At 40.5% G+C, this 27582-nt stretch overlaps 2 protein-coding genes across 5 annotated transcripts in view; both read left to right on the top strand.

Moving 5' to 3' along the window:
* Positions 1–4340, top strand: part of fcer1g (Fc epsilon receptor IgFc epsilon receptor Ig) — a 9368-nt gene extending 5028 nt beyond the window's left edge. The window contains exons 2-5 of the mRNA XM_008435035.2: positions 1627–1718; positions 2978–3025; positions 3560–3583; positions 3673–4340. Of these exons, the coding sequence (XP_008433257.1) occupies positions 1627–1718; positions 2978–3025; positions 3560–3583; positions 3673–3726 (218 nt within the window). The 3' untranslated portion in view covers positions 3727–4340. The remainder of the gene's footprint in view (positions 1–1626; positions 1719–2977; positions 3026–3559; positions 3584–3672) is intronic.
* Positions 4341–6210: 1870 nt separating this feature from the next.
* LOC103480171 (nectin-4-like) lies at positions 6211–26127 on the top strand. Of its 4 annotated transcripts, none has more exons than XM_008435039.1 (11): positions 6211–6540; positions 12831–13025; positions 13409–13576; positions 14684–14962; positions 15104–15218; positions 20789–20943; positions 21042–21192; positions 21468–21540; positions 21653–21715; positions 23258–23449; positions 23590–26127. In XM_008435039.1, the coding sequence occupies exons 1-11, from the start codon at positions 6486–6488 to the stop codon at positions 23938–23940; spliced, it is 1797 nt and encodes a 598-aa protein (XP_008433261.1). In that variant the 5' UTR covers positions 6211–6485; the 3' UTR covers positions 23941–26127. The 4 variants fall into 4 exon arrangements, with proteins under 4 accessions (XP_008433261.1, XP_008433259.1, XP_008433260.1 ...); XM_008435037.1 differs by having other exon boundaries at positions 21653–21733; XM_008435038.1 differs by having other exon boundaries at positions 21468–21552.
* The last annotated feature ends 1455 nt before the right edge of the window (positions 26128–27582 follow it).

Below are 27582 nucleotides of genomic sequence, written 5' to 3'. Positions count from 1 at the left end.
ATTTCAATAATCAGAATGCAGAAATTGTTTCTGTTGTTTTAAAAGGTTTATGTCAGTCTGCCTTTCCCCCCATCGATGTTTCCCGACCGCCCTGCACCTTAGGGAGTAAAAACAAAAAAACAAAACAAACAACCGCCGCGCACATTGCGCAAAACTCTGAAACATGAGAAGCGGGCAAAACGGAGCGACGAACTAGATGTGAATTATAAACAGAGAATCCGACGCTGAACAGTGAAAAATCAACACATGATGTGAAACACATGACGATTAGGAGGCGCAGCAGGTGATGAGTGAAAATTACTGATGGTCAATAAACGATAAAATAAATGTAGCAACAAGAAAGAAACTAAAGTGGACAWAGCAATAAACCAAGAGAGGATAATACTAATCAAATGAAACTAAAYGGAAATGAATGAAGAACAAAATGCAAGAATAAACTAAGAAACTAAAGTAAATACAGAGGAATAAACTGGTATGGCAAGACCTTTCGAGCAATAATTAATACAGAGACTGTATGGCAAGAATAAAAGGACACTATTTCCAGATAAAAGGTAAAATAATATTGTTGAAGTGTCATGGGCAGGGGCGCAACTACACATTATTCAGATGGATGCGAAAACATAAATCGGCGCCCCTATGAAGGAGCGTAACATACCCCCCCCACCCCCCCAGCGCCCCTCCTCCAGACGCCACGTTTAGCGCAAAACTCACTACATTTACCCCGTTATGTGCGCGAAGTGAAGGAGCGTAAGGCGCGCTGAAGTGTACAGGAAAACATAATCGGTGCGCCGATTCAAAACATCTACAATAATGATAGTAACATTAATAATAAAATAATTGTCAGTGCAAGTAGCAAGTAGTACAAATTCTTTGGTGGGGGGCGGTGAGGGACCTGGATAAAGGCTGGGGGGGGGGGCTGGGCCAAAAAAGGTTGAGAAACACTGATTTAGACTGAAAAAAGGAGAAGCAACACGATTCGGACTGTGCAGTTATAAGGCTGACCGCACCATGTTCTGTGGGGTGAAAAAGTTCTGGTGCGAGTGAAGCCGCCTAAAACCCTAACGCAAGTTCTGTTTGGAGATAAAACTACAACAAACTGTAGTCCAAAGCTTCTGAAAATATTTGACTCAAGTCACAGTTTAAAACCTGTCCCGACAAATACTAAACAAAATCAGGTAATGTGTAAAAAAAAAAAAACTCGTTATTGGGGCAATTAGGAAATACAAATAATGCTGGTATTCCCCAATTAATCTAAAAAAGGACAGCCAAACAAAGAGGTGTTTTCATTAAGTGTGCGTAACTATACAGTCTTCTGTACGTTGTTTGAAAAAGCCGATATAGTATAAATCTAGCAGTTCGTTTATATTCTCTCTGTTCCTATCAAGATATTCCAAACAGTCTCGCGCTGTTTGTGACGTTGTAATGGCCGCCACTGTCGCACCTTTCACAATTCACAATGGTACAAACATTTAGGCTGTTGCCTAATGAGGTAGTTTTGTAAATGACTCCACACTAACACATCATCATCATAGAGACCAGCTATAGTCACACACGGTGTGTAAAAGTGGAAGTCCGCTGCAGGCTTTCTTCTTCTAACGTTCTGCTGTCTGTCGTCTCGTCCTCCAGCTGCTCTCTCGGAGCCAGAGATCTGCTACGTTCTGGATGGGATTCTTTTCCTGTACGGCATCATTCTGACCGCGCTCTACTGCAGGGTCAAGGTTCGCACCCACACAAATCTTTCTTTCTCATTAATGTTAAACAGACCGTAGTGTAACAAAACGCTTCCAAGTTAAGTATGGAAGAAAAATACCATCTATACATAGATATATATTTTAATGTCTGTGTCAATAACATGAAATTCAGGGAAGGTAACCACTAACTAAAGTTAACAGTAATCATAAACATTAGCGCTGCTAATGCTAAGGCACTACACCAACATGGTATTTAGCAGAAGATAACGCTACAGTGCTTTACCTACATATGACGCAGAAGCTAATGCTAATGTGCTGCACCAACACAGTATTTAGCAGAAGCTAATACTAAACTTAAATTCAAACTGTATTTAGCCTTGAAGGACTACAACTCAAAAATGTAATTTCGACACATGTTCTGTGATACTCTAGACATTGTGTTTATGTTTATATCTTATTTTTATTTATTATTATTTTTAAAAAAAGGTTGTTCCTTTATGTTTGAATTTTTAAAAAAAGCTAAAGTTAGCAAGAAAAATTGGCTCTGCTATTAGCACATTAGCATAAAAGTGCCCACCATTGAAGAAATGTAACACCTGAAGGAGAATATTAATGAGCAAAGTGAAGGTAAAAAAACCCACATTTTCTAGACGGGTTAAAGCAATATGTCTAGATGGAGGGCAGTCCAGAAGATTTATTAAAATAAATCCATAAAAAAAAGTTCTGTTTACAGTTTGACACAGAAGTGGAACTTTTCTGCCTAAATGCAATGTTCCCTGCATGGCTGAAAATCTACATTACCTGAACAAACCATTCCCAAGGCGGTGGCAGGATCATTCGGTGGACTTTTTTTAAATACATATACATATATTTAAACTGAATGTAAAACAACATTTTCCACATTTTTATTTGTGAAAAATACTTTTTTGTTACTCCATAATTGGACTGTACCTTATGTTTCGTCTAACATAAAATCTCAATAAAGGCTTAGAGTTGGAACCAGGTATCATGGGGCGCTGGTCTTGGTCTTGACTCGGTCTCGACTTCTCTCGGTCTTGGTCTTGACTTGGTATCGGACCCGAAAAGTCTTGGTCTTGTCACAGTCTCGATACACTCTGGTTTTGGTCTTGTCTTGGTCTCGGGTTAGGTGGACTTGACTACAACACTGGTTGGAACTATACGCTTTTGCACGTTTTTTTTTTATCTTGATAACATCATGTATTTACTGCAAATGAATCTACCTGCAGCTTCAGAGGTCTATGTTTTTCTCTGTATATCGTTGACAGATCTACAACGCCAGAGAGGCCAGCGACGGAAAAGGAAAGTCAAAGCAGGTAAGAGTGACTGCTCGACTAAAACGGGAGCCGCTGTGTGAACCGTGTGCGTGGAGCGCATCGCGCTGCAGCAAAAAGTGGCGTTTCAGTCGACGAAAAAGAAGTTGAGTTTCTGTTGAGGCTAACCTCAGTGGACACATGCTGAGGCTGAGGTTTTGGACGTGAAGAAGGAAATGAGCACACAGCATCAACCGTGTGTGCGTGTGTGTGTGTGTGTGTGTTAGGCAGTGTGAAAGAGTTTGTTTCGTGGTGAGTTGTGCTAATACTGAGTCTCCTCTCTGCAGTGGCTGTGACCACTGAGCAGCCGGCTGGCTGGAGGAGAATAAAGTCAACATCCTGTCCACCTTTCAGCTCAGCCCACTGAGAACGTGCTGCATGTCATTTTAGGACAGAGCTCGGCCTCTGTTTGGTTTTACTTTAAAAACTTGAATTGCTAGTTTGAGTCACTCTTCCAGTTCCCGTTTATTTCTGGGGTTTTTTGTATCACAATGACTATTTTGTCTCTAATCTCTTTCTCGTCTTTTTTCCTGTCAGAATGTGGAAGAGGGCATCTACACGGTGAGTTTCAGAGAACCGCGCCGCGTTAAGCTGAAGCTTCACATTATTCATGTGGATATAAATATATGTCCTCCTCTCCCCTCCTTCAGGGTCTGACTCCTCACAAGCAGGACACATACGAAACCATCGGCATGAAGAAGTGATCTCACCCGGCCGCAGCAACTGTCTTGTTTTTTTTTCTTTTGTATTTAAACATAACACATGTCACACTCTGCTTTTTTATACCAGCGCTCGTTTCCCCATTTTGCTTTTGTTGAATCGACTAGAAGTTGAGGAGGAAGAGATAGAAAAGAAGAAGTGATGCGGCTTTCTGTATGAGATACTCTTCCTGTCCTCTAGCACATATTTAACATTTTATTTTGACTACTGATGTCCTGAAGATGCATTTAAACGCTTAAGTGTGAAAATAAAAATAGGATTGCAGTGAGAGGTTTTATATTTTGTGTAGATTTCAGGACCAAAACACGCTGATGGAAATTTCATTCTTTACTATTTTTGTAAATTTGACAAATTGCATGTACTTTCCTTCTATTTGTGCTATTATTGTTTTATTTTTGTATGCCATAATTTGACAAACAGAGAATTATAAGGGGGGGAGAACATATGTAAGAAATGTGATCATACTGAGCAGTATTTCCATTACACCACATGGTGTCAGTGATGGCATCTCCTTCACCTGTCTGAAGCTGTTACATGTACGCATGAGACTTTGTTTTGCACGCATATTCATATTAAAGAACTTCTCGTTTAGAAATACGGCACCTCCGTCTCTTTATTTAACCCTCAATCAGAACTTTTTAAATCTTTAAATTTTTCTTTACCACAAATTTCTGAAAACAATCATTTCCTGCCAGGGGATTTTCATATAAATAAGATTAAACGTGGACACAGCTTTAGCTTTGGTCAGATATATGGATATGATGTTAAAATATTTGGAGTTCTAAGTTGGAGATGTCAACTGGAACGCCTCAAAATTCAACGTCTTGAACCATTCCACTCAGCTTATACCCAAACCTGAAAAACACCTGGCCACTGCTTTCAAAATAAAAGCCTATTTTAAAACCAAAGCTGAAAATTAGGATCTGAGTACAGATTTGAGGAGTTGACTTTGTATTTAACTAACACAACTATGTTTTACCAACATTTGTAGTTTTTAATAATTTATTCATATAAAATATATATATTAAATTTACAGTTTGAGAATTAAACTGTTTTAAACTTGGTCATGATCATTATAATTATAACCTTACATTTTACAAGTCTACAAATGGACTCTAATCGACATTTCTTGTGCAGAAAGAGGTTTCTGATTTACCCCATCCTTAAAAATCAATACGTTACACATAGACTATGGCGAAAGCTGTCAAAATAACTCATTTGCAAATCTTTTTGTGATATTTACTGTCATTCCAAGTGTAGACGTCTAAGGTACATCACCCAATGAGTTTTATTTTTTAGTGCCATATAAGTAGACATTAACGCCTTCAGTTTTAATCGACAGCGTTTATGTGGAACAACTGTGTGTCAACGACGTAACAAAAAAATAGCACATTTAAAAAAAAATTATGTTGTACAGATAGATTCTCTTAAAATAATTTCTGTCATTCATCAGTGACTACATGTAGAAGTAGAGATGATTTTCTTATGGTCGTATTCTGCGCTGTTGCATTGCTGTACTTGGTTCTGTTGACTGTTAGAGAAACCAGCCTGTAGGGCGTTGAACACTTTTAAACATCTGCATCAGAGGACGGGTGCTTATTGATTTGAAATATGTATATATACATAATGTTCAAGCTGTGCCTAAAAAACAAATCTCACACTAGTAAGGCAGATGGCGGTTAAGTTGTCACTGAAGCACCAGCCCCCAAAAGTAACATGTGTAACGAAAAGGAACTGGCCCAAGCACCAATCCCTGAGGAACTCCACAGACAGATGACAATATTCAGATTTAAGCAACTTTAGGTGATATCTAACCTAATAAGGAAAGTCAGAATTTTATGACGCTAAACAATATTACCGTTTAATAACAGTAATAATGTTTACTGGTGTGGTGAAGAGCAACGTTTGAGTTGCTCTTCACCACAGTGACATAAATAGGCGTCCGTTGAGTTTGTGGTTATGTCAAAGTAAATGTACCAGAGAATATTGCCCTACTTATTCAGAAAGTGAACAGGGAGATTACATTCGTTCAGCTTTCAACCATTACTGTGAGAATAAAAACACTTAATGTGGGGAGATTAGTTCATGTCTTTTTTCTCAGTTACAGGCCATTGTGACCTTTACGTTTAGGATTATACCTCTTCAACTTAAAGGGGTCATTGGTTTCCTCCAGAGGGAGGAGGCCCCTCCAGTTTCGGTCTCAGCCTGGCTGTTATGATCCGCGCTCTGTGTCATTGGGATGAGGTTCAAACAGGTTTTCTCGGGCATGCTTATTCACCTGCCTCTCCTCTGAGCCGAGCAAGTAAAGACGAGAAAATAACTGTCATGATGCCTTCACTAAACCAGAAAAGTGAGTTTTTCAGTGTGTGTGTGTGTGTGTGCGTGGGTGSGTGCGTGTGTGTGTGTGTGAGAGAGAGAAGCATAGAGAGGGAGGGAGTGAGAGGCAGAGCGCAAACAGGTGTATCCCAAACAGGCAAAGGCTGCACCTTCTTTCACCACACGACCAACCTGATGGCTTAACTTCACTCCTGGACAGAATCCCTACCACACTCTACCCCGAGGACCACGGCTCTATTGACAGGACCAGGATCTTCCCAGAGTAGACCATTCTTGAGGATGATCACTCACTGGGAGGCATGATGGCTGCCCACTAATTTTGGATCCTACACCTGGACCGATGAGCTTCATAGCCGTGCTGACGGCGTCCCGGCTTGTGCACAGTTAGCAGTAACGCCAAAGGAGGATGACATCTCTGCTCTACAGATTCTCATTGGGTCTCCTTGGGCTCCAGATCTTCGGTAAGATGAATTTTTTTTTTTACAACACATGGATGTGACTGAATATTATGATGATAAACAAAGCCTGGATGGTATGAAAGTGCTTTGAAGGCTCCTCATGAAGTCACAAACATTTGTGTTGATTACAGAGTAAGGTTGTTTTCAGGTTGTGATATGCCAAGTCTGGATTTCTAGTGTAGAGGTTTTGTTTTATGCCAGTCAGAGCAGGCCTTGTGGAAAACACTGGAGGTGAACTCTGATAGATCAGGAAAAACAGGTTGTTGTTGACCAATCTACCTACCGAAGTTTAGGAACTGCATGAACCCTTCTTCTTTGTATGAGTTAAGCCTTAAAATGCCACAGGTCAAAAGGTCGCTACACCCCCCAGCGGCCCACTCTATTTCTACAGTGCGAAACTTCTTGGCACGCCATGATCTGTCAACAGGCGGTTGTTTGGAAACGTAATGAAGTCAACAACAATCCTTGTGATGATAGATATGATTGTGACACCTATGGGAAAAAAGATCGGCTTTCCATCCATGAAGCCAGGAGAGGCTGAGGGTTATTCCAGTAATGCAGTGCAGGCAGATTCCACAGTAAGGCCCAGACCTCATCCAGGGTCACAAACATTCAAACCACACACACGCAAACGCAAACTTAGTCTCTCAACACACTGATGGTAAACGCATGAATCACATCCTTCCCAACTCATTACACTGTCCCACACACAGTGTTAGAACCAACTGTTGCACAAGACTTAATTAAAGCTAATTCACATCTGGAACCACAAACTTTATTGTGTTTTGTTCGGATAGTGATGTGATAGACCAACAGCAGTTTTCCGCCTCTTGTATTTTAGGTAAATGTGTCAACGTTATAGCTTTAACTGTTCCTTATGTTGCCGCATGTCTGATGAGACTCGTGGGATTCTGTGGGCAGGACTTTTTATGTCCTTCTTAACAATGGCTGTTCTCTTGCCACTTCTTGAAAGGTTAATGATAATCCTGTTAACTCTGAAGATCCTCCGAAGTTATTTTGATGAAGCAAAGCACTGAAAGCTAACGTCTTTTGTAGTAGAAATCAGTGGTGGGCTCTGCTAGCTAACCCTAAAGCACTTACCATTTACATTAGTTTTGCTGACATTGAAGCATTACACCAACATCGTATTTAGCAGAAGTTAAAATCCTAATTCCAGCCATGTTGATACTTATTGTGTTTTAATGGCACAACATGTCTTATAACATTGTAAATTGACCTCAATAGGGTCAAATTTGTTATTGGACAATTGCGTTTCAGGAAGTGATTAGAACACATCTTTCACTCATGGTTCCAGTTTTATGATTAGAGAGTGTTGCTGATGTTACTGCTGATTTTGCCTAATTAATTGATTGGTTTAGTCAGAAAGCACGCATGAGCATAAACATGTAACTACTAGAACATTTCTAAACAGTCAATGATGAAAACTTGAATGTCAAAATTTATTCAACAGAAATATAACAAAACAGCCAAGTGATATGGTGGTTAATTAAATGAGGGGAAGCTAGGTTTGCTAAATGTTTTTTAAAGTTAGCCAAATAACTGAAGCCCTAACTGAAAAATTAGCTCCGCCATTAGCACATTAGCAAGTGCTAATAGCTATTAGCCAGGTAAACTCTGGCTAATAGCATATTAGCCAGAGTCTGCCCACCACTGGTGAAAAAAACACTTCCAGGACAGTTGATTAGGATCAACAAGTTTGTGGCCAACAATAAAAATATTTTTGAATCACGAAGCAGGTATTGTCACCCACTAATAAAGCAACCTGTGTTTTCTGTCATCATCCTAGCATGCTAGGAGCAGCAATAACGTCATAATCATTGGTTCTCCTCAAACCATCCACTCTGCAAGCACTCAGCAGTCGCTGGATCAGTTATGTAAGGGCTATAAATTATTAAGATATTGTCCTTAATGGTGGTGGATTGATGTGTCCCTACAGTAGTTTTCTCTATGCCTTCTACTCTATGTTGAGATAAAACTGCAGCACTCATTTGATTGGTGTTTGAGTTTTCAACAGTCCTAGTTAATAAAAATAAACAAAACCATTACAGAGAAAACATACCTAAAATATATCTGCATTTGGATGAGTATCAGTGTTTTAAAAAAAAATATTTTTTTTATGCCACTCTACTACAATGATCATCTTATTCATATGTCCTGATGATTTGCATGCTTTGTGCGTGTGAATGGAGGACAAACATTCCTACGTGAATAATGTCAATTTTTACACCTTTAATAATATAATTAGTGCTGCACCTTGATGACCTCATAAATGGCCTCTGATTTTGTATATCAGCCTGTTTAGCTGCTTTATTAACTGTACTGCTACAGATCTAAAACGTTCTGACGTGTTATTGTTTACAAGGTGGATCATCTGTTGGAGGAAGTTGGGCTCCACCCTCTCCTTACCTTGCAGCAGACGTCCAGCCCAGTCCCAGCCTTAATTACACTGATCAATGGGATTGGATTCTTGGCTCATTGTAAATATTGCCTCCATAATACTGCAGCTGCAATATTATGGAGGCAAAAGAAGCATTTACCTGGATATCGAAAAGTATCGATGAAACTGTTGCCAAAACTGTTTTTTGGCAACAGTTTTTGAGATACCAATTTTAGAATGGTGGCTCTGTAAGTTCTTATTAGTTCTTCTTCTTTTTTTTTTTTTTTTAAGATTTTTGTCTTGAAAAAAACTTTATTTGATTAAGACGTTGCTTTTTTTAATCCCTCTGGTTTTGGATTCTGTGCAACTGATAGGATTTTTGCTCTTACTATTTTACTTTCTGGAAGTTGCCATGATGTGCAACATTGCTGACAAGACATTGTTTTTACAGCTAGGAGGAGCTGATTAGCATTTCAAAAAAGCTCAAACTGACACCTGAACTACGACCCTTAACCCCAGAGGAGTTGAGAGGAGGCTTTATGGATGCAGAGAGAGGAGGAAGTTCAAGCAATCTCATAGCCCCGACTCCAACATCTCTCTGCCCGGCTTTCTAACCTAATGGCCAGACAGTTTTAAAAAGTGGCAAAAGCAAATGAGGTGGATTAGCATTTCTTGCTAACAACTGATGGAGTCATCCAGGACATGTTATTGTGGAATATTTTCTCTGCTATCCAGACATTGAGCTGTTAGCTGACAGCCATGAGACTGTCCCATTAACAGCCTTCAGTCAGAGGCCTCTACAGATTCATTGCGAGACTGATTTCTACTGGAGATTGCTCCTTCTCAAAGCATCATCATGCAATACAACTCTGAAGAAATGAGTTATGACAACATTAATGCTATTTTAGGATAATAACTGAATTGACTGCAGTCAGGAATAAAAATAAAAATAATAATAGTATGTTTTATTTATAATGCCATTTTATCTTGAGATCTCAAAGGTCTACAAAAGATAAAAAAATAAAATAAAATAAAATAAAATGAGATTAAAATTAACATATAAGAAAATGACATTTGGAGAGATGAATGGAGAAAATGCTCTTAGCATTGATTCTAATCCTTTTCAAAATCCAAACTATGTGTTTCTGGTGGCCAGTTGTAGCAAAACAACTGCAGTGTAAACCAGTTCCTTAAAAAAATACCACACCCTACACACAGTTAGCTACCAAGGCCAGCCACTTTACCGCTCTGTGCCCAGAAACACTCCTACACCAACAACAGCAAAAATGTTATTGTTGGCGATCGATTAGTGGTGGCTGTCAGATTGTTTTTTGGGAGGACAAAGTAAGGCGCTGAGGGTTTTAAAATGAGCAGCACTGCTAGCTAGCACTGCTAGCATACCAGGCTACACTACAGAGGTTGATATGTTATAATACAAACAGCAATGTGCTGAGCCTCAGCTAACCTGCAGGTAAAACAACAGTCATTAAATCATCTAATCTAGCCAAAAAACAAAAAAGAGCTTTTACTCTGTTGTCCTTCCTCCTTCTTAAAGTTCTCTGCATTATAGAGAGAACATACTCGGCTGCTCCCCCCCGCCCCTCACTCCACCCCGCCAAGATTGAACAAGTTGTATTAGCTTTCTCCTAATTATTACCTGTCAACGTTCAGTCTAAACCTTCACGCTGAGTTGCTTCTCGTACAGCTCTCTTCCTCATGGTCTGGATTGCAGAAAGCAATTTAGCAGTTGTGTTTGCCTCAGGGTCGGCACCAACGGCCGTCAGCTGCACACCGACTGATGAACCAGTGTCAGGATCAGATTCTACGACCTTCAGCGATGGGGTCTGGGCTTCCAGGTGGTTGATGTAGAAATGTTTGCATTTCTGCATTGGAGGAGGGGAAACTGTTAGTTATGTCATATAGAAGTGAAACTAGAGATAGAAGCAGGTTGTCTAAAAATACAAGCAAACAGCAAGTCTGTAATTCAGCTCTGATCCACTCACCAGTCTGCCATGTTGAAATAAATAGCATAATTATAATGGCATCTCCTGTGTGTTGCTTTTATCTTTTTGTTTTGCCACGTGCCTTATCAGATGAACAGAATCAGAGAGCAGGTTGTCAACATCACCTCTGGAATTACAGCTGTCACAAAGCAAACAATGAGCTTTTTCTGTATCTGCAAATTCAGCTCCACTGCAGCGTGCCAGGAAAAACGAAACCTCCTGACAGGTGCAAACAGGCAGGTGCACCTCAACTATTAAATTCAGGTTTCAGAGTTCAACATCACAGCTCTGACTATGTGTGTTGTGAGTGTTAGACACCTAATACACAAGGCCATTGTGTGTAAATTTTGCTCAGAGGCCCCTGTGACTGTGGTGTCCGGACGCTGAGGGAACCTCAGAGAGTTTGCTTTGAAAACCCATCCTGAGCAACTAGTTAAGTGACATATCTTTGCTGGTACTCAGCATGCTTGGTAGACATCCTGTTTTCCTTCTTTGTTTTTCTTTCCTCGGTCGTTCATTTCACGTACAAAGTCTGATGGTGTTTTATGTGTTTTGTTGATCTTAGAAACATCACATAGAAAATGGGCTAATGGCGTCAGAAACAGTGGAACAAATCCCACTGAGGCAATTGTTTGCACAGGATTTTATTTAAGAGTTAGAGGCCTTGTTGGTTTATTTAATGAAACTCATTTAATGATAGACAACTTATAATTTTAGATACTTATCTGCTTAAGAAGATGTTTCATTTTAAGGAGGCATCATTTATTTCTATTTTTAGATCTGAAAATAAAGAAAATCATAAAACATAGCAGACTTGTTTGTCTATGAGGTGAAATAACTTTCTGATTTAGCTGTGCTATCGCTGGTGGCTCAGTTGAAATATAACTGCAGATGTGTGTAAAACGTCTTTGCTGGAAAGAAGTCAAATGGAGGTGGAGGTTGATCTTTTACATTATATAGGGAAGAGAGAGCAATTGGCTTGAGACCAGGAAACGAACCTAGGACAACTGCGTTGAGGGCTATAGACTCTACACATGGTGCGCACTCTACCCACTAATCCACTCAACGCCCAGACAAACTGCAAAAAAAAAAAAAAAAAATTAGTCTGCTGGTACTTTTGGTTGTGGAATTTCAAGGAAATTATTTCATAAAAACAGAACATTTCTAATACCTGCAATTAGATTTTATAACTATTTTCACAAAACCTGGTGGTTCTTTATGACGTTTTATCGAAGGTTACTTGGAACCATTGAGGGTCCAAAGAGCCACTGGTGAACGGTTTTATACCCGGACTTCCTCTCCTCTGCCACTCAGGCAAGTTCCGCTGGGGGAATCCGAAGGTGGGTCTTCCTTTGGGTCTCCTCCTGGTGGGATATGCCAGGAACACCTCACCATTGAGGTGACCAGGAGGCATCCTAACCAGGTGCCTGAGCCACCTCGATTGGCCCCTCACGATGTGGACAAGCATTCATGCTTAAGGATAATTTGAGACCAATAAAGAGTCATGATTTTGGACTGTGGGAAGACGCCAGATTACCTGGAGAGAACCCACGCATCCATGGGGAAAACATGCAAACTCCATCCAGAAAGATGGAAAGATTCTGTAATTATGTAGACGCTGATTTTATTTAGGATACTCAGAATAGAGAGGGCTGAATACAAGCAATGTGCTTCACTTTTCAGATTTTTATTTGAAAAAACAATGCACCCTTTTACTTCCACTTCATAATTATGCACTTCTTTGTCTTGGTCTATCACAAAACATCACAAGGTGATAGACTGGAGTTTTTATTTGTAACATGACAAAATCTGAATAAGCTGAAAGGGGTCTGTGTCCTCTTTTGTGGCACAACAATGATTATCTTCATCTTTTCCCAACCTTTGTGTTTCAGTGATGGGGATACAGGGACAGTCTGAAGATGCTCCATCAAAGGTTTCCTTAACGACTCTGGAGGAGAAAGAGACCGACCTGCCCTGCCCGTACGAGCTGAACGGAGAGAAGGTGGTGCAGGTCACCTGGTATAAGATAGGCCTTGATGAGAACAAGGAGCAGATGATTGCTGTACACATGACCGATGGCCAGTATAGTAAGTTGGAATTGCCTTGTGATTATATATGTTGTTTTTCTACCCTTTCTACTTTATCTGCTACTTACAGTTTGACAGATGTCGTTGATCTACTTCCCCTCTCTTCAGACTGACATTATTTCTATAGCTTATCTTGCTCTCTTGTTTGTTTGACCAAGTAAGCAAGATGGCTCAGAACTGTGACTCTATGTTTAAATAAAGCTGACTAAAAATTATTTTGCTGTTTTGCCTTAACATTTTAACTACCAAAATGCTGTGAATGAAAGCCGTGCAGGTCAGACCGTGGAGGTCTATTCTGAACTCACTGGACTTTTTTCAGTCACTTCCTTCCTTAAATGTCTCTTTAACTCTCTGACCTCTTTCACTTTCCACTCTCTGTGCAGCGTCCGAGAAGTGGCAAGGCCGCGTGCACTTCAAGAGCAATCAACCCATAGCGGACTCGGCTCTGGTCATCACCAGCACAAAGCCCTCCGATGAAGGCGATTACCTCTGTCAGATCACTCTTTTCCCATCTGGGAGCATTGACAAAGAGATGCATCTCACCGTGTGGAGTGAGTAATCTCTCAGAAATCTGATGTAATGTGGGTAAAAACTAACCCAATATAAGTAATGAACAACAAATGCAACCTAATTGTTCACTTTAGTTTAGGTATATAAATATTTTGTATGTCTCTAAAACAGAAGAAAAACTGCATAGTTCTATTGTTCTCTTATATATGTTACGACCTTTCCTCTTAGTTAGGGTACTCAAGTGATACTGGTTGGCTCTATCCCACTATTGCATATTAATCTTGTGTTTCAATGGTGTGGGAAGTCACTCTGCCTCAGGTTAATAAAACCTCATATTGCCTAGCTACACACCCATTAGTATTGCATATGATTGCAATTAGATGTCAGCTAGATCAGGCTGCCACAGATTTTTTATAGATGGATTCAAAATTTCTGTGGACATGGGCGTCAGAACCCATAGTAGCTAGACATGTTGTGTTTGTTATGCTTCTATGTTTCAGATCTTTAAACAACTTTTAATAACAAAGATAATCTGACCTGTTTTTACTCATTGGAATAAGAAGTGATGATAATAATAAAAATAGAAAAATATCCAAATGGTTCTGATTGAATTTAATTCAGTTGATTTCAGTTTAATTCAATTCAACTTTGTTCAGTTCAATGTAGTTAAAATGAATTGTGTGCATTTCAATTTAACAGTCGAGTTTGGTTAAATTAAATTAAATTAAACGTGTTTCAAATCAGTTTAATTTAGTTCAGTTCAATGTAACCTAATTCACTTCAATTCAGTTCAATTAAGTTAAATTGATCAGAATTCAGTTCAACTCAACTCATGTTTATTCAATTCAGTTCAATTTGATTCTGTTTAATTCAATCAGACTAAGTTAAGTTAAATTCAGTTCAATTAACTTAAATCTCAACTGAGTTGAAATTAACTGGATTGAACCATGTACAGATGTTAGTTAGTTGACCATGTACAGTTTATTTGTACATGGTCAACGAACTAAAAGTAGGACAGAAAAATAAGGTCAGATCTATGGGTCTGAGTGTTTTTATTTTTTGTGGAATAGATTAATTGCAATATATAGTCTTGAACCTGCACTAGCTGTCCTCTTTCTGATAAACTCATGTAACAATCCTCCTTCCAGCCATTCCCATCAGCTCCTTGGATCCTGTGGTTGTAAAGGAGGGCGATTCCTATAAGGTGGTGGCCTCCTGCCGCTCTGTGGCCGTCCCACTTCCTGAACTCTCCTGGGACACAGAACTGAATGGTAAAGCTAGCAAACTGATCTCTGACAAGGGGGTTGTCTCCATACACTTCTCTCTGCACCCTCTGAGGAGTATGAATGGAAAGAAGCTGGACTGCCTGGTTCAGCATCCAGAATATGGCAGTCCGCGCAAGATCGAAAACCGACTGGTGGTGCACTGTGAGTATACATGCAGTGAATCAGTTGTTGCTATTTACATCATTTCAGATTACACTATCACTAGTAGAGAGAAAGGCAAGCACAACCCTCTTATATTGACTTAAATGATCAGAGCCTGAAAATGGCTTCTCTTTCTTTCAGTTCCTCCAAATGCTGAAGTGTCTGGCTACAGTGAACAATGGTCTGTCGGTATGGAGAACGCTGCCCTGACGTGCAAACATGAAGGAAGCCCTGAACCAACCCGTACTTGGACCAGGTACAACAAACTCACCTAGCCCTCTGGTTGTCTAGGAACTGCATGACTAACCGTCTGATGTGTCTGGTCGCTGGTGCTTCTGTTAATACTTGCAGAGCAAACGTGCAAATTATTTTTGGCCTGTTATGTTGTGAATTTAATTGGGATGTTTGTTGAGGTTGCAATTAGGTTGTTCCCAGGATGTAGGTAATATTTACTGATACTACCCGGTCATTTTAGATGTAAAATACCCATTAGACGTGGGGTGTTCTTCATCTGCCCCCACCTCCTAGTTCTCTGTACAGTTAAATTTTTCCTGTAGGCTGTTCAATCATACTACAATGTTAGTCTGTGGTTGGGGTCAGTGTTTTTGGGGGGCATCTGCTGGCTGGCTGGTCTGACATTTATTACAGGTAGTTTTAGGCAGGGAAAATTACAGAAATGCTGAGGGAGTCGTAGAGTAGGCTTTTAAATCTAGAAAATGCTACATCGGACCACACGCGCAAAAAAAGAAAAAAAAAAGATTTGAAAAGAACATTTTGGGATCATGGACAGATTTGACTGGAGTACAGGTGTACAGAGGAGTTTATGGTGAACTCGAATGATTGTGAAATAAAACCCATATTACACTTCTACTCTACCATGCTTGAAAGTTGGTCTAAGATGTTTGTTGATTTGTTTGGTGATATAATGTGGGAATGATAGACTACAAAATATGTCACTTGTGCCTTTTACACAGGTTACTTCTCTCAGGTGATTGCTGATGTCACAGTGCTTTGCAAAACTATCATCGATCCTCCTTGAACTTTTTCACATTTTGTTGCTACAAACTTAAATGCATTTTAAGATAACGTGCCAAGCAGCACATAGTAACACATTATTTTGCAGGGGAAGAAAAAATAATTCCAGGCTTTTTAAGAAGATTTTACAAAATAAGAAAAAAAAGATGAAAAGTGTAATGCGCAAATGTTTAAGTTGACACTTTGTTAACTTATCTATTTTGTGATGGTCTAGAACAGCTTTCCTCATCCAGGCTGAAATTTTTGCCCATTTTTTGTACAAAAAAAAAAAAAGCTGAGATTTACTCAAACTAAATGGCCTCTAGCATGCTTTGTTAAAGTAATGTTCTGTATTTAGATCCAATCGTGCCAACAAGCCTGACAAGTTCCTGATTAACATGATGCTGCTAACACCATGTCTCCCTATGATACTAACGTGTTCAGGTGGATGTGCAGTGTTAATTTCTCAGTATAGATATCATTTTGCATAGTGGCCAAAAAGGAAAGACTGAGCAGTGCACAGCATCAACAGATTCAGAGGTTGTTGTTGTTTTATACTGCAACCCTTGGTTACTAGTGATCTCATGCAATTTACCTTCAATGCCACCTAATTTATTAAGGGACTCCACCACTCTTTAGACATCAGAAAGTGTCACCAAATTACACCAGTTTTTTTTTTTTAAATTCAATTCAATTACAAATACTTCAGATATACCAAAGAGAAAATAAATGTTCTCATAACTCATATTGTCCAAGTGTCTTCAAAGAGTTGTTATGGATGGCGGTGCTGTGGGCAGGAAGGAAATCTTGTCAGTCTGATGCTCAACTGACATGACATGCTAACAACTTAGCGTCCGGATAGCAGAGTCGACACAGGAAAATCACAGTAGCATGTTCTGGATGTCACCTGCAGTGCTAATCCAGCTCACAGTGATGGACACACTTCCGGTAATCTACTAATGTGCTATAAATAGCAGAGCTAACTTTTTAGTTAGCGATTTAGCATTTTTGCTAACTTTGAAAACTAGAGCTCTTAGCTTCCCCTCATTTGATTTTTCCAGATGAGTTCAAAAGCAGTTCTTTACTTGGCTGTGCAGTTGAAAAATGTTCAACATCTGTGTTGAAGTCTTTGTTATTGACTTATGAATTTTTCAAGTAGTAAGACGTTTATATTTGTGCTCATATTTTGAACTGTAGCAGCTTCATTTCATCTACATTCTTCCCTTCAACCCCCCAGGAACTTTATTTCAAACAAGAAACATACGAGGACAAAATAAAACATGGACAGTAGTTGACAAGATATTAACATAAATACAACAACCTGGGCATTACGGAATATGTCAAAATTAAATGGGTGCTTGAAGGTTGTAGTCTTTCAAGGAGTGATATAATTTGAATTGAATTTAGCGTTATAACGTTAGCGTCTGCTAACATGTTGGTGAAGTGCTACATCAACATGTTGGTCTGCCACTTCAGCGCTAGCTTCTGCTAAATAATGTGTTGGTGTAGCGCTTTAGGGTTAGCGCAACTAACTTTGTAGGTAGCAGTGCCCACCACTGGCATTTCATTTGCTTTCGCTGCCCTTCGTTAAATCTCTATGTGGTGGTTTGGTTAGAAAGGCAAGCAGAGAGACGTTGGAACTGGGGATTTGAACCTTGCCCTTTATGATTGATGTAAGAGTAGTTTAGGTATTATTTGAGCTTTAGAGATGCTAATCAGCTGCTCCCAGCTGTACAACACCTTGTTGCCCCAGTTACGCATCATAGCAACCGTCTGACAGTAAAAAAGTAAGGGCAAAAGTTTTGCGGTTGTGCTTTGCTTGTTGGCCTACCATATAAAATCTAAGTAAGACATTTAAATTCATGCTTTTAAGCTGAGAAAGTTTGAAAAGATACTAGAGTTGTGAATATTTCTGCAACGTGCTGCACCCTGACGCTCCAGAGCAGGAAGAGATCTGCTCAGCGAGTTTCACCATTTCCTCTTGAATTGTTAAAAACCAACTGTGAGTTTGTGCTGCCCTAATACTAATCAACAATCAGTACGCATGTTGAACTCACAGGCCAAAACTAAAGCCAACTTTGGGTTTCATTTGAGAAGTATTTCTCAGATCCACCGCCTGCTGCATTAAATATTCTCAGGGCGTGGCGCGACTAGAAAAATGTGTTCTGCAAACAGAAAGAGTCACGGCTCCTATTAAATAATGAAAGCTGACAGCTGGGCCTGCAAGACAAAAAATACAGAAAGAATAGATTTCTCTGCTTCAGAAGTACAATAAGGACTGCTAGGTGTTTCTGTGAGCTGCTGCAGACTTAATGATGATGATGATATGCTTATTAATTGCTGTTAGTCATGGAAAGACCTATTGTAAAGGTGTTTTTGTGAGTAACGCTTACCGTACGCATACCGATCACTCAGACACACTGGGAAGTGAATCTGCACCCAAAATCTGTTGTTACATTCAACCTCTTCTTACTCACACAACAGCCGCAGCGGCAGGCAAACCTGTTGGGAGTAAGTGGCAGCAGGTGAAGTAATAGCTTGTGTCACAGTGTCGTGTTGTGGCTTGTGCCGAAAGCAGACAGATGAGACAGTTTCACACGAAGAAGGGGGAACGAAGAAGAGGTGGGGGGGGGAGGGTTCAAATGAAAAAGGGAAAGGGATGAGCAGAAATGAGAGAGGTGAACCAGGAGCAGAGAAGTGAGGTGGAGTTAGCCATTAGTGGTGGGGGTGTGGTGAAGAGGAAATGAAGTTGGTGGATATGTCTGATAAGCTGTGAGAGTGATGCTATCACTCTGACGTGCTAGATGCAGATGTAAAAACAGCAAGTTCCTCTTTCTGATTCGTGACACGGAGCGCTGTGAAATAAATGAGCTTTGTGTGAAAGCTAACTCGTTAGCCTCGTGGAATGGCGCCTACCTGGAAACGTCTGGGCTAAAAACAACCAAGCTTGGGCTGTTTTGCTAGCTCAGCGTTGACTCTGACGTAGTCCGATCCAGGCCCGGATTGACTGAACTCTGGCTTATTAAGGGCAGACTTAGGTCGGTTATTAGAATCATTCTGTTAATATTATGGTTTCAAAAGCTTTAATATTATGCCTCATTACATTCCTATGATTTAGAGTCTGGATGTTCATGGCACTGTCACTCAATCATTGGTTGTTGTGAATAACCGATAGCTGCTGATTGGACAGATGTCCAGAAGACGAGCAATATAACCACAAAATGTCATGGCTGAAGAATCTGTTTGTTCACAGAATTATGTATCTAATGATAATATATTTTTAATGTACCTGTATTATCCACTTATTACCTTTTAGCAGAATCTGACTTCAAAATTTCTAAACTACCCCTTAAGTATTTTCATTTGGCATATTTCTACCATCTTACATTTCTTGCCAAAGTCTTATTAGGTAGTTCAAGCGTGTTTTCTAGCCCAGCAAGCTTTGTGTTTTGTGTATAGCAGTGGGGACGCGCATGTGAGTGTGTTTTGAGAGATAATAAGTTGATAATAAGTTATGATGAAACTTTAATCTATGTAAAGTGAATGAAATGCATTCAAAACAACAACTACAGTGGGGCAACTCCCTTCACAGATGCTGAACTCGTGAGTCACCCAGCTGGTCTGGGTGCTTAGCTGAACAAATGCCTATTTTGCCTCACGCCCTCTCTTCTAAAAAATAAGAATACTGTTAAGATTGGGTGCGAAGCTGTCAGAACAATTAAACGTCATGATCTTTCATCTTTATGTGCTGAGCTTTCCTGTTTGCTTGTTGCCAAACAGGGACGCGCTCAGATGGACTCTAGGTGGGGCTGCAGCACCCAACATTTTTCCTTTGGACAAAAGAAGTGCCCTTCTGAAATCTTTTGTTGTTCTGTATTTGTTTCTTTTTTTTAACAGTATATAGTGTGTGGCCCAATGTAGCATTACTGGTTTTAAAAACCTATAAAGTTCTTTTCCGGCATTGCACTTATCCATCCTGCCAACAACTCTGATCAGCTTCCCAGACCCTTGTAAAGAAAAGCATTGCCATAACATGATGCTGCCACCACCACTATGTTTCATCATGGAAATTATTTTTTTTTAAAAACTAAACAAAACAAGCAATCCACAGAAAGAACTGTTGAATAATTTTGCTCTCATCTGCTCAACATTTCCAACATGGCTGGTAGTGAGTTGGAACTGGGATTTTATCTCATCAATAATTCCTTTCTTGATTTGTAGAGTGCAATTAAGGCTGCAGTACGTAATGTTATCAAAAAATGTTTTAACTTATTGTAACTCTGACTATGTTGTGACAGTATGGTATGACACCGATAATCTGTGAAAAAACTCGAGCTCCTCTGCCTTCTCTGAATGCTAACTAGAAACAACCAATCAGAGGCAGGTCTTAGTGCTGTTAATCTCAATCTCGTGTGGCGCTGCTCATACCGCTGCCCCTCTCCCCCGACTCTCTGCTACCGTTACAGTTTTTCCATGTAGGCAGATCCTGTTGTAAATGCTGCGCCTAGTTAGCGTTGCTCCTGACAACAGCAGAAGAACGGCTAAAAGTTGTTTTTCTGCCATTAGCGCATTTAGCAGCAAATACATGAGACGGAGTGTTGTTTTTGAACGGGAGCAGTGTATTTCTTCAGAGGTGAATAGCAGTTCAGGGAGCAGGTGCAGGAGGAGATCAGTGTTTTTACAAATTATTGGTCTCATATCAAACTGAGACCGGTGACAACATGGTGACAGTATTAACAAATATTTAAAAATAACATATTCTTTATAAAAGTTACATGATGCAGCTGAATTTTTTTTTTGTTTTGCCTCCAGATTAGGTGGACAGCTTCCTAGTGGTGCAGTTTCCCACCCCGATGGGAGACTCGTCTTTGAGCGACCCCTTAACACCAACGACTCCGGCACCTATCAGTGCTTGGTGAATAACTCAGAGGGTGTAGATAAGGATACTGTGACCATCACTTTAGGAGGTAGCTGACAGAATGACCCTTCACTCTAATGCAAACTGTGAGAATCCATGAGGAATCTGTGTGTGAACGGCATTAATCTGAGCGTTGTGCTTCCACAGCTTGTTGTGTTCCTGATAAGTGGATGATATTCATCATCGTGGGAGGCACGGCGGCCGGCTTGCTGGTTCTCATGCTCGTCACCTTCTTCGTCCTCGCTTGTCACCACCAACGCAAGAACAAGAAGCTGAAGAAGGAGTTGACTCAGAAAAAGTACAAGATTGTTTTTTTTTTTGTTTTTTTTAATCAAGATTAGATGAAATCAGATTCAGATGATCATTTCCAGAGGGCAAATCGATAAAATATGCATGAATGAAAACAAGTTAAAAGCCATGAAGCAGTTTTGACAGAAAATACAGTCACAGAATGTGTGAGCCAATGTGAAGAAAGATGAACAAATTTGAATCTAGTTTTATATACATTATCTATATGTGATGCAGTATTAAAACCTCGGCTAAAGGTTGTTTTCCCATCTCATATCTTTCCAGAGAGCAAATAAGCACTCTGTCCAGACAAGCTTCGTTCAGGAGGGTGAACTCTGTCAGCACTGATGCCAGAGAGGTGTTACTAGAAGTTAGTCTTTTATGTGCTGAAATCACTACATTTTCAGCAGACCTCTTATTAGTTGTCATTTTTTCTCCACCCGTTTTAACGAGTGTTTCTTTTCATGCAGCTTGAGGAACACCACCCTCTGAAGGTGGAGGGAACCCTGAGGAACAGCCTGTCATCCCTCGGGGTCAGTCTACAGGTCAATGTAAATCTGCATGCAAGGCCGGGGCCTGGGACTGAGGCTTTACTGTCCAGATGCCGCGCGGCTAAGTTCTGAAGTTCAGCATTTCCGATCTGAATGTAGTGCGTCTCAGACTTTGTCATCAACAGTAACACAATGTATAACCAAAGACCTTTCAGACGGCAATTTCTTGGGACGTTTGGGCTCTTTGGCTTTACATCCTCACTCCTCTCTAAACTACTTGTAGACAAGTAATTTGGCTGTTGATTTTGAAGTATGAAAACACTGTCTGATAATGTAAGCCTAATAGATTCAAAAAGTCACTGGTTACTAGTCAAAGATATAACTTAGCTCCAATTTCTACAAATGTTGTTCAAACTTTTAAAACATCACAAAAACAAACGAAACAACATTTGAAGTAGGCTCATTTCCATCTACTGGTTTGGTGTGACTCAACCTACACTTAGTGTAATTTGGTCAGATGTTGACACTACGTATGACTAATAAATAAGATGAAACGATGGCAAACTAGTATGGACCACACACCTCGGAAAAATGGAGAACCTCTGTGCTGGAGGATTGGATTTTGAAAATTTTTCTGAGTTCTGTGCCTCTGGTGATGCAGAGACCCATCAGTGAATGGGAAAGTTTGAAATTTAAATGGCAAACTCACTTCGTCTCCTAATGTTTTGGAATGATAATCCTCTGACAACAGGAAAAAAACCGGTTTCACTTTGAGTGCATGTTTAACCTGATGAGAAGAGCTAAACACTTTTTATGTTGACGTCACTACCAAAGTCGATCATGTCCAAGCGTCGCATAGATTGTAGATGGGCTGCAAACTGCAGAGAAACTTCCTGACAAGTACAGCTCAGGAAACACAAGAGGCTTTGTTTAGCTAAAGAAGCAAACCGCTATGTTTTAACATCCACCTTAACCCACAGGTTTAAGGTGGTGATAGCTAGATTTGATTTGGTTTAAGAGAAATAAAACCAAGGCAATGTCAGAGCCACTAGCTTCCTAGCATCTTAACAAATAAATTATATCACCCATAAGCTTCCTATCAAGAGTATATCACCCATTAGCTTCATACCATGCTAACATCCTCTCTGAAAGGAAGAATAGAAGCACTGCTGTTTAGATGTTGTGTCATGGCAGAAGGATAATATTTCAGGATTTTTCGGTGTGGGCTCTTCTGTGTGTTTCAGACAGTTGATTAGAAGGCTGCATCCTCTATTTGCTTCCTTTTTAATATTTATTTTAATGTATTTTATTGAAATAAACCTTGTTGTTTTACTGACTTTAGCAATCCAGTGTAGCCATAGAATGTGAAAATGTTCAGGGGCATGAGTGCCTTTGCAGGACCCTGAAACAGATAAAGTCACAATATAATTGTAAAACATCCTGGCTGGGACAGAAATATAGCTTTGCATATTCATAGCTCTGAGCAAACTCACCTTATCACACAACCAGGAAACATTACTAACTATGCAGCTGATAAGTTCATCTGTTCATGTTAAAAAAGAGCATGTTTTTCTGCTTTTACAGGAGCAGGCCCGTTGCCGTGACAGCAGATCAACTGTCTCAGGTGGGCGCGGAGGAGGGGCTCCTGCGTATGACTCTCTAGGCAGACCGTCCATCTACAGCAACTCCCGGAGGGGGAGGGACAGGCCTATGGATCGGGACAGTGAAACCCGGCTTAGAATAGAGCAATATGTGAGAAACAGCAACATGTCCTTGGTAAGTGTCTCATGCTGCCTGCGGCATGTCTAAGCTTGCATCTACCAAGTTATGGAAAACTTCTCACCCAGCTTACTAACCTCTTGCATATTTGCCTGATGATAATGGGACTAGTGATCGTCTCTGTTCTGCCATTGCAGCAGGACCCTCGGTTGCTTCCTCCTCTGCTTCAACCGACATATCCTGTGGTCCGCTCAACGGAGATCGTAAGACAGATGAACGGCAATGCTGTCATCCCAACAGAGGGGGGTTCCCATTCAGGAAGCGCCATCAGGAACTACCAGCCCCCTCCCATAAGCTGCACATATCCACAAGTAACTTACGACGAGGATGAGATCGACGAAGGACTGGGCGGCCCTGCCAGTCAGGAGCATCCTGACGACCAGGATAGCGTCGCCTCCAGCTCGAATTTCTCAAAGAACAGGATGAGCCCTCAGCCTCACAATCATAACCCCCACACTTCATACGTCCACAAGGCCCAGATTGTTTAGCCGGTAAGCAGCAGAACCTTAGGTGAAACACCAAAACTGGGCAGTTGTGCTGTTGGACACAAGTCACCCAGAAAAAGCATCTTTTACTTTCTGCTCAGTATGGAAACTGACTTCACTCAAGAAGAACGACTACTGATCTCTACATGGACGCTCAGAGATCAGTCGCATTGAAAACAGAAAATATGACTAATTTCCCAGTCGTTGCAGCTGTGTCAGCTTTTGCAATACCTTGTTGTTTTAAGTGGGTTCAGCTGACAGGTGAACACAGCTGAGAAACCTTGTGCGTATACACCTGAAGCATTTCATATAAGTGGAAACCAGGAAATGCGGGAGGAGTACCAAAAAGAACAACTGTGTGGGAAAGTATGTAAATCAGAGGAGTCGATTGCAACACCAGCGAAGTGAGGGCGTATTGCTGAGCCGGTGGTGCTTGGTGGAAGAGTAACCGTGCATGTGACAAATTCGCGTACGCACAACTGTTTGGGAACTGATCCAGAAGTTGTGCGAGTGTCTGGCCACACCTGAAACATGCATACCTCTGTATTGTCTCTGAGTCTTTCTCAGTCTGCATTCATCTCAGGCATTAAGACAAGAAAATATGTCTCATGTACATTTTCACAACATACGGACTGATTTACGTCCATTAGACTGTGTTTTATTAAAGTGAGAGTCAAAAAGTTTTTTTCCTTTTAAAGTTCAGACGTTTCCACACGTAAGGTCGGTTGTGTCCTGTAACTTTGCAAATTTAAAAACTCCACATGTCATGCTTTTTCACTCATGGATACTGTGAAAAGAAGTGAAGTACACCAAACTTCTACATGTTTTTAATGAAAATTAACATTGTATATATTGAAAGCATAAAAGCGCATGAAACACAATGAGCTCCAAGTCAGTTCCCCCCTTTACCAACTTGCCACATTTGTACCCAATGAAATTTAGTTTACTTCCTTTTGTAGTTCTGTTGGTTTTAAAATTATAAAGTATAAAGTCACAAAAACTCTTGAATGGCACTTATAATTTAATTCAATTAGATGGTTTTCAAGAAGACTTTACCCCCCCACTGTCACAGACTGGTGTTCTTATTCCTGTATAAACCAGCTGTGACATGGTTCTATCATGTGGTTTGATCACGGATCAAACCACAGGAAAGAAAGTCTTCACTGATAGCACATAGCCACGTTTCCTTTCAAAAGGCTGTGAGCAGATTCTAAAAACACTCTTTAAATCATCAGTTTTGAAGCGGGTAACGTCCCCCTGGTGGGTACGAATCAACGCTCGGTCAGTACAAAACATGGCACTTGACTCCTTCTGGTATTGGACAAAATTGAGTATGCGATTACAAAGAAGCAAAAGGTCCAATAAAGTCTGTTACATGTGGAGTTGCCTATTGCTCGCATATGGAGGTATACTCTACACAATAATGAATGTAAACATGGACATTTCTGTCTACAAGCTGCTCTGGGAGAGTTCTCTGCCAATGTGGCTCTTTTGATAGCAGCAACAGAATTATGCCTTTACAAGAGGAATGTGACGTTATCTTTACTACTTTGATACTCTGACAGAACCAAACATGTATTTTCCTTTATTTTTATTGTCTGTGGACTGTTGGTTTTAACATTTGGTTGCGATATGTTTTAAGTGTTGTTGGGTTCTGTTACTTCCCTCATAGGGGTGTGCCAAAGGGAATATGAAAATGTGTTTTGCTTTTTCTTTGTGGAAATTTAAGTATTATTTTCCTCCATGTTACACAGCTTTCCTGCTGCATATATGGCTGCTTCCCCCGAGTTCGAGATCTTTGGGTCAAATCTTTAAGCAGTTTGTGACAAAGCACTGATCCTAATCACCTCAAAGGCGAGAGCCGTTGAACGGCTCACTGTCGATTTATTGAGGAAAAGCTCTCCCTGCTGTGCATAGCTGGGAACTGCAGGTGGCTGGTAGAATTCACTGAGCTATGAATTATTTTTTTATTCCAAATATCGTTGCGTTTCAGAAGATCTTCCTGATCTGGATTTTAGTTTTTCCCTTGGAGGGCGGTATGACATTGAGGATAAATATGGGAGGGTAAAAGAACATCAATGCGCATGCCGTCATCCAGTTACTCGAGGGATTTTATTTTATTTTTTTTTTACTTTGAACATGTGAACCACTGCAGAGAATATCAAAGTTTAAATAAATACTGGATCATCACTGTGGCCCTTGTTTGCTTCAAGCTTTGCCCTGTTTATCTTTCTTTCCACTAACTTCATAAGGGTGTCAGCTGGAAAAACAGGTGCTAAGCCACTGTGGGAACTGCTTTAATCTCTAAGTACATATTCATATATAAGGTCAGCACATAACTGCTTTTGGTATACACTGCCGTTTGTTGAGTGACAACTTGCGTGAACACATGATCCCAGTCTAATCAGACCTTATAAAATTGCATTAAGCAGTGGGTTATTACAAAATAATAAATTAATTAGAATGGAACTTTTTTTAAGACATTATAATACTGGGAAAAACGTCACAGAGTTTCTCAGGTCTTCAAAACTTTAAAGCAACAACAACAAAAAAAAAAAAGGATCACACAATTCAGCTGAGATTTACCTTTCAGCCCCAGGGCTTCCTCTGTTGGAGTTCAACATGTTTTTGTTTTGCTTCAACTTGTCAAAAATTTGATTGTCATCAGATTGCAGATGTACGATTGCAATCACTCATATTTGTACATTAGAGGAAGTAAATTGGCAATAAAAGAACCCCCAAAAAACAAAACCATTACAATACTACTAACCCCGATACCATTTTCTTTTCAACAAAAATACAGAATTTTAAAAAATAATGAATTTCCAATGCAGAAGCTGAGATTCGTTGTTGGCTTTGTTTGTGCTAGCTACGTTCAACAGTTGGTTCTGAGGCATTTTCATCTAATCTGAGACATTTATTTCTTTGAGAAATCCAAACCGAGGGACACGGTCAAAGGCCTTCTCCAAGTCCACAAAACACATGTAGACTGGTTGGGTACCCTCCAGGACCTGCTGAGGGTGTAGAGCTGGTCCAGTGTTCCACAACCAGGACGAAAACTACACTGCTCTTCCTGAATCCAAGGTTCGACTGCCAGACGGACCCTCCTTTCCAGGACCCCTGAATAGACCTTAAGAGGGAAGCTTAAGAGTGTGACACCCCTGTAATTGGAGCACACCCTCCGGTCCCCCTTTTTAAACAGGGGGACCACCACCCCAGTCTGCCAATCCAGGAGAACTGCCCCCGATGTCCATGCAATATTGCAGAGTCGCATGAGCCAACACAACCCTACAACATCCAGAGCCTTAAGGAACTCCGGGCAGATCTCATCCACCCCCGGGGCCCTGCCACCAAGGAGCTTTTTGACCACCTCGGCGACCTCGTCYCCAGAGAYTKGAGAGCCYAACCCAGAGTCCCCAGGCTCAGCTTCCTCAACAGAAGGCATGTTGGTGGGATTGAGGAGGTCTTTGAAGTATTCCACCCACTGGCCCACACACCATCCCCACTATAAACAGTGTTGGTGCTGCACTGTTTCCCCCTCCTGAGACTTCGGATGGTGGACCAGAATCGCCTCGAAGCCGTACGGATGTCTTTCTCCATTGCCTCTCCAAACTCCTCCCACGCCCGAGTTTTTGCCTCAGCGAC

Source organism: Poecilia reticulata, linkage group LG18, assembly GCF_000633615.1.
Source record: "Poecilia reticulata strain Guanapo linkage group LG18, Guppy_female_1.0+MT, whole genome shotgun sequence".
NCBI lineage: Eukaryota > Metazoa > Chordata > Actinopteri > Cyprinodontiformes > Poeciliidae > Poecilia > Poecilia reticulata.
The sequence above is the reverse complement of the archived record's forward strand: the minus strand, read 5'-3'. Positions and strand labels throughout refer to the sequence as shown.

Excerpts from the sequence above, each read along its gene's own strand:
- LOC103480171 (XM_008435036.1), top strand. The coding sequence starts at position 6,486 with ATGACATCTCTGCTCTACAGATTCTCATTGGGTCTCCTTGGGCTCCAG. Across the intron at positions 13,026-13,408 it reads CATGACCGATGGCCAGTATA|CGTCCGAGAAGTGGCAAGGC; the intron begins GTAAGTTGGAAT and ends CTCTCTGTGCAG. Across the intron at positions 20,944-21,041 it reads TGTGACCATCACTTTAGGAG|CTTGTTGTGTTCCTGATAAG; the intron begins GTAGCTGACAGA and ends GTGCTTCCACAG.